Here is a 15,268-nt window from a genome sequence, read left to right as displayed (position 1 = left end):
TGAAGCATCAGTGCCAACACTGATGTTGCTGTCATTGATGATGGTGATGATGACAATGGACAAAATCAATTCATTTATAGAATAAGTTTGTATTAATGTGCATGTTAATGTGTTAATGTCGAGGAAAGGTTCATCCGAGATTATGCAACTGAGACTGTCTGCGCTAAATTCTGTTTACATTCATACCCATTACGCTGCTGATCAAATGCTTGCGGCTGAGTCAAATCTCTGAGTTCAAATCTCGTCCAGAAGACTAAGAACTCGAACCATCTAGATACCCGTGAGATATGTACCATCGATGATTACCCGCAAGGATGAAGCACCTATAAATTGCTGTTCGGCTTTTCAGCATCGACTGATTTCACTCCGGATTTGAAATTGGGTATGACCAGTTGAATGCAGTCGGTGTGCGTCTTTTTTCAGCAGTTTCACTCCGGAACACTAAAAATAAGCTATGTACACCCGGTTGGAGTAGGTTTGAAAAACAAGGTCGCTTTAGTGGACTTTCAGCAAATATGAATTTTCAAAACCGAATTGAGGAAGGAAACCAGGCTGCTGATTTTCTCCAAGACAACTGGAGAGCACCATAAAAATTATTGGGTGCGAGTTGTATTAGATCTCCACGGATAGCTTTAGGTTGGGTGACTGTCGGTCTAACGTAGGATGAAACACCAAGTAAGATGAAAAAAGGATTCCGAATAAGTGTAAGCATTCGTGAGCCAAGAATGTGGCCTTCCTCGTGGGACACTCAGGCAACAGCCTGTTGAATGGAAAACTACCCGGGAAGCAGATTCTAAAGCATATGAATACTACCTAGAATATATCACACATTCTCAACCAGAACGGTGAGAATGAAGCCACAAATATGGTTAAGCTGAATTCGTCTTATTAGTGGACCAAATGAAGTACAGGATTACGGCACGGATCACTGAACGACATGTTTTGTGTGCGCGGGTTGCACGCACAGAAAATCCTCACTGTGGTTTGTCTTCATCAGAGCTCGGTCACTGCAACAAAAAGTAAACTCATTTGACAAAATACATCAGAAACCTACTCTGTTCTACTGAACTCGATGGAACCCATTGTTACTAGCCGGAACATTCGTGGTTCGATCCCCACCACGGGAACTTGACTGCTCCTGGCGGGCTTGGGTGACCTTGCAGTGACTCCGCCCTTGTAATTCCATCGGATGGCACCATAGCTAAGCAACAAAAGTGTGCCTAGCTGATGGAATATTGTTCAGCTCCACCTGGTCCGATGAATAAGGTAAAGAGTCGAGAAAATCGTCCAGCTGTGGCATCCTTCTGGCGCCTAGCTGCCATGCCACTCGAAAGTAGCACGAGGGCTGGGATACTGCCAGGTTCTCCAAGCCTAGATAGGGGAAGTCGAGAGGCAGAGGGCAGGTTCGAACCACGGGCCTTCCGGTCAGTAAATTTGCGCTCTAACCATTGAGCCATCGCGCTCCAGTTAAAGAATCGCGCCATCTTCTTGAAGGCTGTTCCCGGTAGACGGCCTTAGCCTGTTGCAGACGAAGGTAAAACATAAGTTTGAAGGAAACTCGGGAACTGCGCTCACCAGATGCACCCCAAGAAGGGCGAAGCCAGTCATGGACTGTCGGAGAGTTTACAGCAACCTTGTGAGTAGTGTATTACGTCTATACAAGGTTTCTTTATGTTTTGTGACATGTCCTTCTCAGCGTGGCTTTATTATCTGCCCGAATGATTACATCTTTCACCCGAATGGAAACCATCTTCTACGGAACAGGTGATTGCTAAGTGGCATATCCTTTCAAGAAACCGCTGACCCAAACTTACTATTCGGCTGTCACTCTTAGTAGACGATTTAATTCGCAACACCACCGACCTATTCGCCCACTGTTCTTGTTATTTTATTTTATTTACGTTTGGTTTAGTTTAGTTTAGCCTAGTTTAGTTTAATTTGATTTAGTTTGGTTTAGTTTGGTTTAGCTTAGTTTAGTCTAGTTTAGTTTAGTTTAGTTTAGTCTAGCGTAGTTTAGTTTAGTTTAGTTTAGTGTATAGTATACTCCATGGCATTCGTTCGAACCAGTTACAGATTTGGAGGCTTAAAATAGGATGATAGGACAATGTTAAATCCACATTCATATAATTTCCGATGGTGTAGTACAAAACAGGCTATTTCTGTTTTATTTTAATTTTATTGCGGGGTGTTTCTCATCCTCATTCACAATCTGAATCGACCCCCACCTGCACAACAAACCACGGTAGGTATCCTGACTCACTTGATCCCAAGGCATCCAACAAACTCATATGAGGTCGAGGAGTCTTGTCAGCATTTAATTCAAGCGGCCCTCCTTGATAAGTGATGTCCCTAGTAGCAGTGGAGGAATAAACGGACAACAGGATCGATGTACACACTGTCTTATACCGCACTGTCTCCTAGGTACCCCAACTGACTTCAGTGTCACTTCACCGAATTTCATAAAGTCACGCAAAGTAGGGGATGATAGTGTCCCTGAGAAAGGCCACTTTTATCGAAGTTAATGTTCATCGCATTCAGTTGGTCTATTTACGCCGCTTCGGTGCCTAGCTGCCGTGCCATTCAACAGAAGCATAAGGGGTAAGATATTGCCAAGATACCAAAGACCAGATAGAACCAGTCGAGATGCCGAAGTTGGGTTTGAACTATGTACCTTTTAGTCAGTAAGTTCACACCTCAACTACTCAGCCATCCTGAGCTCTTACTTTCTGCCTTTTATATCAGGAACATTTTTTTAATTTGGGATCGTCGGACAAACCGCAATAAAATTCGAGTTAGCTACTGAGATTACTAGGGAGGCTCCCGTGTTCATTGGGGCTGGCTTGTGAATCGCAACCGCACACCTAATGAAAACACAAGAAAAATTCACTACAAACATGTAAAATTTACCGATAACTCTCCAGACTGTGATTGCATCTAGGATTAGATGTGTTCTCTCAAAGGGTCTGACGTCCACTGTGAAACGACTACCGACAAGTCTACCCTTTAGTTGACGATCTGAGTCTAAGAATCATGGAAAACAGAGGCCATTTTATCAAGATCTTGATTGAATTAACATCAGTCAGAAGCTTATCACCTCCGTTAGTTAAGCCGTTCCAGCCTTATCACTATTTGCTACTGTATGCGAGTATGAGCAGCATTATCACCATCAGTGTCAGGTTCAATAACGGCTTACTTGTCGTACTGTGGTTGTAGCTGCCACAGTTTCGTTCACCACTGATTTGGGTATGTGGGGTAGGTATCTGCGCGTTGCAGACGGGAGCTGGTAACTTGGTGCGTAAATACAGCACTGTCTCAGTGGACTGTTAACTGCGGAAATTGGGAATGAAGCTATGAATTGAAGGCAATAGCTTGGATGCATGAGAGCCATTGAGGGCGCGATTGGGCCATGTCTGACAATGTCTTTAACCTTTGATGTGGCCCGTGTCAGGGTCCCCCATCCAGGAAGACGGCAATGACCAGCACAGCTTTTCTACTTCGCTGCCAAGTCATTGTTTGACCGCCTCTGGCTCGTTTCCACCCTTCAATTGATTGTGCGAAAACGGCCCTTGGAGGAAGTCGTTCGACTGGCATACGCAGCATGTGACCAAGCCAGTGCAACCTATGCAGTGTATACGAGTACGAGCTATCGCTTGAAACAGTCTGTCGAACATCCCACGAAGTGTAAACTGGGCACGCTGTGAAATACATGTCCACTACACCAGACGTCAAGTGTATGGTCACGAGTGCATAAAGAATAAAATTCTGGAGGGGGTGCGTGATTTATCGCAAAAAACACTTCAGAGAACCGTTTTCAAAAAGTTCACATCTGACTAATTCACGCAAAATATGTGGTGGTCATTGTGAATATGGCAAAACACGTCTTTCTAGAAATTTCTTTAGTTAATCGCGAAAACATGTCAGGAGGAAGCTCAGCTCGCTCGTTCGACTTTGGTCATCTAGCTTTATGATAATAGCACAGATCACGAAGACCGGCCAGCAGCTTGGCAATCATACTGCTTGATAACCAAAGAAAACGAACCAAGGTTTGATAGAATAAAGCAGTTAAATCAAAAAACAATGTCATGACAAACAGGCCATACCAATAGATAGCATTTGGTCTCTGTGTGTGTCTTTCAAGACAGAGGAGCCGGATGTTCTGTCAGCTGAAATAAAAGAAGAACCACTGTTGTCCGGCAACTATATGTAGCATACACTGACGGGAAGAAAATACTATTAAACGCGAGCAAATGAGTTGCGGCACACTATAAGGCCAGTAGTTGGGTTGGTTAACGAATTACTATTAGTTAAGATGATTCACATCAGGTTGTGCAATCAATTGTTTCCGCACTCTGCGTACGAGCATCTCCGCTCAATATCCCTGAAGGTGGCCATGATGAAAGCAGCGACCGGAAGGACACTCGAAACTCCATCTGACTGTCCTCTAATTACGAGCACAAAGTGAGAGGAAAGGTCGAATTTGGCACAAAGAGGGAGGCTAGGTCAAGTTAGGTAACGCTGTTGACGCGGTTATTACTAGCTCATATCGTGTACTAATCAGCATGGTTGTCAGCTGAGACGTCGTTAACAGTGAGGTTCTTGATAGGCAAGTCTGGTCAGGGACCACTTACACAAATAACTACTGTTTATCCAGTCCCAATAGTTGCTGTACCAATTCCGTGAAGACCGGATCTTACCATCTTATTCTTTAAGTTTTTTCAAAAGATTGATAGACTTTGATAAAACTCAGCAGAAGGTTAGTATAGCTCCGCGCAGAGATTCTAGTATCCAGCTCGCGCACGTGTGCCTATGTCTCAATTGTTGAGTCACAGTGAGCTCGTATATGAGGTGAATGGTAGGAAGTTCAGCGAACCCGAAAGCCAGAAGAAACGAACAACCATCTAAAAGGTCCTCAAAGTTAGGAAAAGGTGAGAACATCACACGTGTCTGCAAAGTGGAGGACAAAGTGAAAGCAGAGTACAATGTCTGGATTTAGCGAATAGCCGAAGTAATTGGAGTGACCGATTCAGATTGAAGCTTGGAGCTTTAATCCATCATAATCAACATCAATAGCACTAAGCTATTTGCACTTTTACTGCAGCCTGAACCCTGCCTGCATGTTCGTCCGTACAATGGGGACAAGGACGATAAACCCACTCACTGACGCACGCTATGCTTTAGGCTACTCTGATGCCGTGCGTTCGCGTTCCTATACGTGTTCAAACGCGTGGAGACCCACGACTGTGGGGTATTCAGTATCAGGCAGACCAACACACAAACACACACGCAAACACTAACAGGTCAAAAATACGCACGCGATTAGGTTGTTCCTCGGTTGGCGTCTCAGAAAGCTGTTCTTTGAAATGAACGACATAAATATGCTCCAGCAGTGATGCTACCCCAGGTGTGTACTTTTAGCCTGCTGATCATGCAGGACGCCAACGGGGGTGTGTGATGACTTTAGGTCATGACACCCAACCACGGTTTTAAATTCAGTGTCATATTTAAATCATGTTCTAAGTAAGGCGTGCTTGAAGTAGCCACCAGTAGTGCCATCTGTGAGGGGCGTCTTAGTTTACCTACCGATGGTCCTTCAGACAAGCCTAGACAAACTTTAAGTAGCTCGGCTACGGAACTCAACCTGTCTGTGTGTTGAATACTCTGTTATTTCGACCGTTGAATTTATCTTGTCAACAGATCCGAATTTGTCTTTCATGATAACTTGTTCTTTGAATATCTACTATCATCGGTTAACGGCCCATCTTGGTATGTTTAACTTACTCATGGATGTTACTCACTTGCGGATAAACAGTAACCTGGCCTCTTACTTGCTGGTTGATGTCGCAAACTTTCGGGAAATTTGTTGCACCTGGTGACTAACTGGTTTGTTAGCTACTCGGTGACGGTAGAAGCTCGTTGCTGTGCCGCAGATTACTCGACAGAAAAGTACCTACTGTCCGGTATGGTCGAAGGATGGATGTAACCATCTTGACAGATAATCCGCCGATGAAATCACGCATATTTTACTCACCTTCCGAAATATAATTAAATAAGGAAACACCGTTCATAAGGTAGCTGGAGACATTCTGGCGGTGCAGACTGGGCGCGGTCCCCGAGCTTCCGGCAAACTTACGTTTTGCTTGAACGCAAATAGTACGAAATTCGTGAAACACCAAAAATGTGCACGCCAGCTTGGTTATCACGGGAAGCATAGCTGGATATTTCACCTAGAAACGGAAAAAACTATTCGTGGGCCGTTGAAGAGGTGTCAGCAACCTTATGGATAGCGTTCCTTCAGAAAAATATACAACGGTACCTCGAATATCATGGAACAAGGGGTGCCCTTTGGCCATCATATTAAAAAAGTGGGACATTCATGCAGTAGTAAATTGATTCTCCAGTCAAAACTAAATCAGCGATAATTAAATAAAATTGATGGATGTAGGGCCGTGAACTATCAGCCTCTACACTGATGTTGCTGTCTCTGATGACGATGATGATGGTGATGTCGACTACTTTATATTGCAAAGCGCATGGGCTTACTTTTTTGGTTAAGCTTAGATAGGAAGTACGGTGAGAAGGCCCATAACACTCTCAGTTGAACCGATAGATTGAAGTACACGGTGCACTTGATTTTGTGTGCACTACGACGGATCTCTCAATGCAAGTCTTATAAAGAACGTGTTGTGGGAAACGACAAGCTAGCAGTACAATTTATTCGAAATAATCGATTAAAATGCATTTCCACATGGCCGCTCAAGCCTCGCACAATAATTCAACCACCTGTATGTACACACACACACACACACCTGTGATTGACGACCCACGCAAATAGTGTTGAAACACTAAGATGACAGGTAAATATCTGGCATTCTTGAGTCCGGTGGTCAGGCTGCCTGGCAAAGATGTCATGAGAGATCAGTAATATAGTGTGGCTGTTCCTCAGATATCAGAAGCAGGAGAGGAAGGAACCGAAACAGCGCAGCCAATTCGCAGTTTCTTGCCACAGCGGAGCCACTGTAACCCATGGAATCATCACATCCAAGCCAGCAGACAAGCAGCAGGTCTACTGGCAACCTAAATTTGATGACATGTTTGTACTCGAGCTGATATGGGCGCTAGAGCTCTCCAGATGCCATGGGACAATAGATTTTAGAAACCCAGAGAGATCAGCTGACGTTTAGCTTGTTTGCTATGGTTTTGTCACCAACCCATGTGTTTCTTAACTGGCCTCATAGCAAGGGACAGGCCGTCTAGAATTGCTACATGACCCTATCCCGACTGGTCTGTTTCCTGTAGCCGGCTATCGAAATATACCTTCATTGTTTCTTCGATTGAAAAGTTATATTCTTGGACCTTCGTCATACATTAGGAGTTTACTCACTCATTTTATCCCGAAAAACCCCAAGTAAACGATCAACGCATTGGCTGCCCAGTTATAACGGACTGAACCGTAGGAAAAAACGCATGCTATAATTCATTTTCCAACACCCACTGTCCCACAGATAACTTGCCCAAAAAATACAACTTTTGCACAAAAATGCAAGATAAAACAGTTCGCTAGGTGTAGACTAGGACATGAATGATCCTTACGGGATACGTCCATACAAGTGATTACCACATTATGTGACAGTGATCTTATTTTGCCTGCTCGGTGAGCCGAAGTCGGAACACACTACTCATATGGTTACTTAAAACTATTCGACAACACAATCTCGGTTTCTCCCTACAGGCACAGTGCTCGAGTTTGTGAGCCTTGTTGCACAACTTGGAGTAAGCACCAGGGCTGAGGTACTGCCAAGCTGTTAAAGCCCAGACACAGAGGGTCGAAAAGCCACGGAACCACGAGCCCTTGCCCCTTAACCGTCGAGCTGTCTGGAGCGAAAACAAGCAATATGCCTTGGTAACACGAGGTTTTTATTTACTCTAGTAGTGCTTCTGTGACATTATTGTAGGTGCACATATATAGGCATAACTTTGCCTCAAAGTGCCCTGAGCTAGTAAACGGGGAGCTATTTACTTCCCCCAGAGTCCAAAGCGTCGTGGAGCTCGACGTTTCCATGACGGTTTGACATCATTACAAAGGGGACAGTGTTACCCAAAGTACTGATGGGCAGGTAATGTGGATGGAAGCTACCCATCAGATATCTCTTCTTCAGGCTTGAAGGTATATAGGACTGAGAAAAATCGATAAGACATCAGTAACACATCAGTCGTCCATGGTGGGATAGAGTGTAGAGATCATACGCTCCCATGTGTTGACCATCTGGTTATAGGAAAACTTTCCTCCGAACAATGTATCGCGATATCTCGAATATAGTAGCGACTGAAACATGAAGCGGCCTGGTGCAGCACATTCAGTTGCCTGGAAACATCACAAACGAGAGATTCAGCTGGGTTCCAGGTGAGTCTCTCACAAAACCAAATTAGTTTGCAAATGAGTGTAGTTCACTAAGTTCACGCAATTTGGTTTCAAGTAGAACATAAGGTTGATGGAAACTCTGGGTGTGCGCCTACCTGATGAGCCCCAATAAGAGCGAAACCGGTCGTGGGCTGTCGAAGAATTTTCAGCAACCTTGTGAGTAGTGCATTACGCATATTTTCAAGCAAATTTCCCCAGACTAGTTCACCCGTGGGGCAACGGTCTCCCGAACAACTGCCCCGAAATATGTAGGCATTGTGTGCAGTAGATTACCAGTTAGCTATAGTATCAATTACTCCGGGTTGCGTACTCATCCTCATTTGTGAATTCGCAAGGTAAGGAGAAGCAGTAAGCTAAACTGAACGGAAAGTATGAGTTTCTTTGGCCCTAAGCAAAATTGAACAAGGCTGGGTGTCAGCCGCCTGTTTAACTTTCATCATACTGCGCTTGTTAGACCGAACAGAGTGAACAGTAATCACATCACAACCGTTAGGTCCTATTGGTTCCCTTTAAGCTGACAATAGTTGTTTACATGGCGTAAGGTCACTCGATAGTTTTTCTGGACAAAACGCCGTCCTTATGGAAGACTACCTAGACATAACTTGGCTGACCAGCCAAATTAAAACGACAGCCAGACATATCAGTAGCTTGTCAATCTTATGAGCTGCACAATATTTGAACGGTGATGCAATCTGGGACTCTTTGAAACACGTGGCGCTCAGTTGTCTAGTTGGCTGGTTAAAGACTAGCCTATATGAAGTTGAAAGTAAATCCATACTTTACAATGATCACAACATTTACCCGAGAAACAGTGATTGGGAGGTCTTTGTCCTGATTTCAAATGTCTGACCGCGCGAACGTTATTAGTGTCGACTATCAAGTACGTTAGGTGAGCTAACAAACTGCCGTTGTACTTGTCTATTCATCAGTGCATAATTCTCACTTTTACTGTGGTTCTGAATCAAGGACTTCCATCGGTAACAAACAAAATCCATATGCACCCAAGGACATAACTGCCACTTTCACAGCATAGCTGAAAAACAGCGCCAAATCTGGTAGGTTATTAGTGGAATAACAGAACGTCAGAAATCGTACGTTTCAGTTACTTAGTGACAAACTATTCTCTGCACACACAGGTGTAGGTTTACCAGAAAGCAGGCGAGGTGATCAATTTGGGTTGGCCTTTTGATAAAAATTTGATCAGTAACTTGGCCACAAGAAATGCTTCACCCATATCAAGACCCATCAGATAGACATAGAGTACCAGGCTGACTGACTGTTCGTCTCCCTCTGAGGTAAGTCGATCTGTGGGACCGAAGCAGTCAGTTTCCAGATGTTGTAACTATCAGGTTACCTCTGAGGATCAGCAGCAGTTCATGGGTAAAGTAAAGCGGCTACGATTCTTGAAACGGTTATTCCCAGTCGTTTGTCCCTCCGGAAGAAATGAAGTCCACACTGTTGTCACGCCCCTAACGGAGCCTGTGCTTCCCATGACTACGGAAATTGATACTAATACCAATGGGAGACACTCCCGAGTTTTCTTACACCATATCTACTGATACAGAAATGTTATTTGTGGAGAATCGATGATATACCAAGCCTAACATGCCTAGCTGTTGAACCAACGTTTTAGGCGATCTTTTAGCAGACAACTGTTTGCTAGTTATCCCCTGGAGCTTCGGTATGCGTGATGAGGAGCGGAGTTCTTACAAAACGAAATTCTCACGATATTGAATAGCATGAACTTGTTTACGGTAGGAAATACTTACTGCCTTTCAGACTCAGCTAGAATGTGTTAAATAAAAAACAATGTACTTTAACAGGGCATTTATGTGGAATGCACAAATAAAGTTCACAAACAGTAAATTTCAACTCACAGACTGACAGTTTGAAGGCGTACAGGTGCGGCTGTGAAGCACATTAAAGCCCAAGAATTGGTACGCTTGAGCTAAACCGACATCCATTATCGCCAGACACCCTAGGATGAGTGCCCTACATACCCCCGCTTGATTGTTCAAACCTATAGTGCTTTTTGTTCTGACCACGTTCGCAAATCACCAATAGTGTGCTACCTTGAGACGTGTTCAGCCACCACCTAGTCGTTGGTGGTAGGCGCCACGACCAGCGGTGGCTCATTGGTGCGGAAGTACGGACATACGCGTGTCAAACGTGTACGTTGTGTGCGCATACGAATTCACAAGTCGCGACTGTATACGTGGCACTGGTTGAGTAGCGCATGGTCGGATTGGTGGAACGCCGCTCCAGATCCAGGATCCGCGGCAAGTCGTGACAGCTCGCAGTGCATGTGGGAGAGGTGTGCGAGCGAACAGCTGGACGCTTGTGAGAAATGCACGCCTATTGTTCAGTGGGCTGATTCATGCAGGTAACGTTCGGGGAGCATTATGGGAAAAGACCATCTGTCCTACACATGGTTTATTGATCGGCGCAAAATCGATCTTATGAACGTTTTCCTTGCTAGAACAATGAGGCAAAATGACTTGAGTATGGTGTGCGTGGTAAGAGCACGAAACGCTGCCTACATTTTGCTAGAATGGATATAAATATGAGTTATCACAGAGACGCCGTACTCCTTATGGCCTTAATGCTTCCTGCAACAACCAATATCAAAACAAACGGAAGCCATTTGATCAACATGTTCAGTGTCGTAAAAGTTCAACAGAGTATTCAGTCTGTTTGATCTCACTGTCGTGGAATTCGGGGTTAATTTTGCAGACTTTTTTCTGCATTTACCGAACTCCTGTCAACTCATCCGCAAGGCGAATGAGTACCCATGATCTCTGAATCAACCGGTCTGAGAACTTTGCGGCTGAGTGTTGGACAAAGTTGTATATCTAAATGGTCTGGAACCGTCTACCGATTAAAGATAGGAATTGAGCGAATCCAAACTTCGGATTTTGTTACACCTACTTTTTTTCAAGAAAATGGACGAAAGTTGCGTTCATGCAGCACCCATTGCCTTTGTTGCTGTGGCGTCTTCAATGTTCAAGCTCTCAGGCTGTCCAACACGTAACAAAACAACGGAAAACTTATTTAACGAGAAAAAAAAAGATTTGGGATACCCGATCCCGATACTCGAACCTGGCGGTTAACTTTTTTGATGTTCGGGCCCAATGTAGACTCGCTTTTCGGCCTAGCGACTAATTTTGAATTCTAGCAAACTGCTTATTGCTCACGATCTAATGGGAGTACAAGCATTCCCACATCCACCATAGTACCACCAAAAAAGGGTAAACTAGCACTTACCAGCTAACAAACACGTGTTGAACAAGGAGGTTTCGAAGGTATACTCTTACCATTCGAAGAGTTTTCAGCAACCTTGTGAGTAGTTCCCTTTATGAAAATGTACTGCGATATCTCGAATATCGTGCCAACTGAATCATGAGGCGGCCTGCGTGCAGCCCATTCAGTTGTAGAACATCATACAAGAGAGATCCAGTTGAGCCCCTTGTGTAAATCAAATTGATTTGCAAATGAGTGTATTTCTCGAAAACGTTTTTATTCTCCACTTTATTTGTCACCTAATTTAACTGTACTTAAAATTTGTTGCGTTGAGTAAGATAAAACATTGAGGAAACAAACAAACTAAAGGTGTGGGCGATTGTTCTCATTTGGTTAGTTGTGATTTAGTTGCTCTTCCCTCTCCAAACCTGTGAAGTGATCTGTCTGATAGGAAGTCCTATGCAACTCGCTCCGTCGTTGGTCACACAAGCTCTTCAGAAGATATTCTGGAACTTGTCTTCGGGCCACATCCCACACCTGTTAGAACGGGATAAATAAGCTTCCAACCGAAGCCTTCTTGTTGTAGAATTGTCCACACCAAGTGCAGACTTTTTTAAGCAATCCGAAGTAGTGCAGATCAGAGCGGCGTCCCAGGACTACTTGAATCGAAAGCAGACAGAATAACTATCAGTTCGAGTTTCCAGCCGCAAAACATATGTGTGAAGAAAGTGGTCTCGCATTTGAAGATGAATTTGTTTTTAACAGTAAAATCATCTGGATCCAGCTGAATCTCTCGGTTATGCTGGTGTTACGTGCAGATTACAACATATTGCGATATCTCTAACATCGTATCAGTTGAAACATGAAACGGTCTGGTGCAGCCCATTCAGTAGAAGCGGACAATCAGAAACTAGAGATTCAGCTGAATTCAGTTGAATCTCCTATCAAACGACTGTATCTTTCTGATTTCGTACAAGTTGGGTTCAAGTAGAAAATAAGGCTGACGGGAACTCGGGAACTGCGCCTATCTGATGAGCCCCAAGAAGGCCAAAACCTGTCGTGTACTGTCGAGAAGTTTTCAGCAACTCTATAAGCGGTAATCTAGATTATTTCTTGGTGAGCTTAGTGACATGTATAAAACTCACAAAAGACGAGCGTCACGGGCTGGCCGGTTCTTCCAGCCAGCAACTACTTTGGTTGACCGATATCATAGGCATCTACATTAGTGGTTTCCGAATAGGTAGCGTTTGTCGTTACCTGACTGCCGACTTCTGGATAGCATAAGGCAAGAAAGCCGCTTTGAATCCCCAAAGATGAGGCTACTCTCTTCTTGGAACTGACCCCGCTTGGAAGCAGTTTATATCTCTTATTTAAAAACGGATTTTCGGACTATCACTTTAACTGAAACTGTACACGCTTCTGTGGTATCCCCTTTGGAGAACAGCACTGTAGCTGCGTAAATGAGGAGTTGGTGTTGCATGGAATTACCTTACTCCTCGATCTATGCTTTCAGTTCAGTATTCACATTCCATTATGAGAAGCTTATTACAACTAAGAGTGAAACTCATGCACTGCATCCAAAACAAATCGTTCGGCTGTAGCACCCTTTCGGTGCCTAGCTGCCACGAAGGGAGTACAAGAGCTGGGATAATGCCAGGTTGCCCAAGCCTAGACAGGGGAAGTCGAGAGCCAGAGGTCGGGTTCGAACCACGGGCCTTCCGGTCAGTAAATTCGTGTTTTAACCACCTGATCCATCTCGCCCCCTCCCAAACAAATAGGAGCATTTTGGTTAGTTAAAACTGGATTGGGGATGCGGTGGAATCGAATTTTCTTCTCAATGGTGCTCCTTAGAAAAGCACATCCTTGCCTATGCCTTGAGTTGAAATCGGGATTGCAAGGTGCACGCTGGATTAGCCTGAACCGCCATGTCCACTGAAACGAATGCGTTTTCACTTTGAGTGCCGTTACAGGTTTGCCCGAACCCTCAGAAGGACTAGTTAGTTTAATCTTGCCGGGACAGGATGAAGGCTCGTAAAACCCGAGTTGTGTAGAAATAAACTACGAATTCCGCAACTACGCGCCGGTTGCAAATAATCAGATAACAATTCAGAAGATTTTCCAAACAAGATTTTTCACTGAACATATCCGAAGACATGCGAAAACCGCATCTGTTCTACCACTAGTAGGCATACCACAAGGGTCGTGGTTTTGCTGACATGTACACCTTTCGGGTTAGTCCGAAAATTCGTTTCTAAAACTGTCGTTAACACATTCATCCGGATCGGCTTGAACAATGCAGTTGTCGATGCAAGGTTGAGTTTGAACTGACTAATAAATCCCACATTACGAAGTTTTATTATCCGAATACCGATTGACACAGAGAAGAAGCTCTGAAGAAGAACTTTTCATGTTATTAGCGCAAAAGCTATGCGAACGAATTTTTTGAAATAAAGAAAAAAACCAGTGGAAAACGAAGTCATTTATTCAGCCAGAAGAAAGAGTTCAAACGCTGTTATCATTCGATCAACAGGTGACCATACTGTCGGAGTAACTTTCGGTGTAGAATCCTAGTAGTACTGAGCTCTGGTAGAAGATTCTCGAGTACTTCCCATTGAAACGTGAATGTATGGACAGTTTTTCGATGCACAACAAGCCTGAATGAAATTACGGATCCAACACACCTTATACAGACCACACAGGTAGGTGTATACTAAATAAATTCACTCGCAAAGTATACGACGGACTACTGACGGAACACTAATCATAATGTTGCTGAAACTTCTTGAATGTCCAGGACCGGTTTCGACCCCCCCCCCCCCGGGGTTCATCAGGTTAGTGCAGTTCTCGGGTTTCCGTCAGCCTCATGTTCTGTTTGAAACAAATTCGTACGAAATTCGCCAGATACATTCGTTTGTAAATTAAAACCCTTTCGACTGGAGAGTTTTCTGAACCCCAGCTGAATATATCGTTTATAGTGTGTTCCGCCATGAAAATACACTGCAAGATCTGGAATATCGTACCGACCGAAACCTGAGATGGCCTTTGTACGGCATATTGATTTGAAGAGCATACAGTAGAATGTCTTGGCTTCCTCTTCTCGCGGGCACTCCCTTGACATGGTAAGAGTATTCCATCAGATGTTCACGCGTGTCTATGCCACACGAGCAAATTTGTCTAATTGTTGACGTTTTCTGAAAGGAATGTGGGTCAAATTTTGCCTTAAAAAGCAGACTGTCTTCCAATTTGGTCCAAATTAAGTGTCTTTCGATTTAATGTCAATTGAACTATGCGTTCCCTCCAACTCTCACACTATGACATTATAAATTGGCTAAGATATGTAATTGATGTACGGCGGCAACGGAAGTGTGGCTTTGCTACCCTGTTATCCAAAATATCCAGCAATATCTTTCGTTGCCTTCCAGAAGACCTCTTATGAGCATCTGCATTCAATTCTCTGGGTTTTTTCCAATTTAGTCGTGAGATCATGTGGGTCTGGATCATGTGAGATCTGGATCCACCAACTGTCAACGGCATCCAGGTACCCAGCAAACCTGGAACAGTTCGGAAAGGGTGAGGATATCCATCGTTGTGCCTGTCAGTCCCCCCCCT

General features: G+C 44.1%; 2 protein-coding genes across 2 annotated transcripts in view; both read right to left on the bottom strand.

Moving 5' to 3' along the window:
- T265_14344 (hypothetical protein) overlaps positions 1 to 10,439 on the bottom strand; it is a gene marked incomplete at both ends in the record, with an annotated part of 27,672 nt that extends 17,233 nt beyond the window's left edge. The window contains 3 exons of the mRNA XM_009173247.1: positions 4,101 to 4,163; positions 6,029 to 6,224; positions 10,297 to 10,439. Of these exons, the coding sequence (XP_009171511.1) occupies positions 4,101 to 4,163; positions 6,029 to 6,224; positions 10,297 to 10,383 (346 nt within the window). The remainder of the gene's footprint in view (positions 1 to 4,100; positions 4,164 to 6,028; positions 6,225 to 10,296) is intronic.
- Positions 10,440 to 12,577: 2,138 nt separating this feature from the next.
- The window catches only part of T265_07645 (hypothetical protein), a gene marked incomplete at both ends in the record, with an annotated part of 5,834 nt that continues 3,143 nt past the window's right edge, over positions 12,578 to 15,268 (bottom strand). The window contains 3 exons of the mRNA XM_009173218.1: positions 12,578 to 12,746; positions 13,232 to 13,374; positions 13,406 to 13,666. Of these exons, the coding sequence (XP_009171482.1) occupies positions 12,578 to 12,746; positions 13,232 to 13,374; positions 13,406 to 13,666 (573 nt within the window). The remainder of the gene's footprint in view (positions 12,747 to 13,231; positions 13,375 to 13,405; positions 13,667 to 15,268) is intronic.

The sequence above is a fragment of the Opisthorchis viverrini genome (genome assembly GCF_000715545.1).
Source record: "Opisthorchis viverrini unplaced genomic scaffold opera_v5_189, whole genome shotgun sequence".
In the NCBI taxonomy this organism is placed as follows: Eukaryota; Metazoa; Platyhelminthes; class Trematoda; order Opisthorchiida; family Opisthorchiidae; genus Opisthorchis; species Opisthorchis viverrini.
Note: the sequence above shows the minus strand (reverse complement) of the source record. Positions and strands in the feature narration are given on the sequence as shown.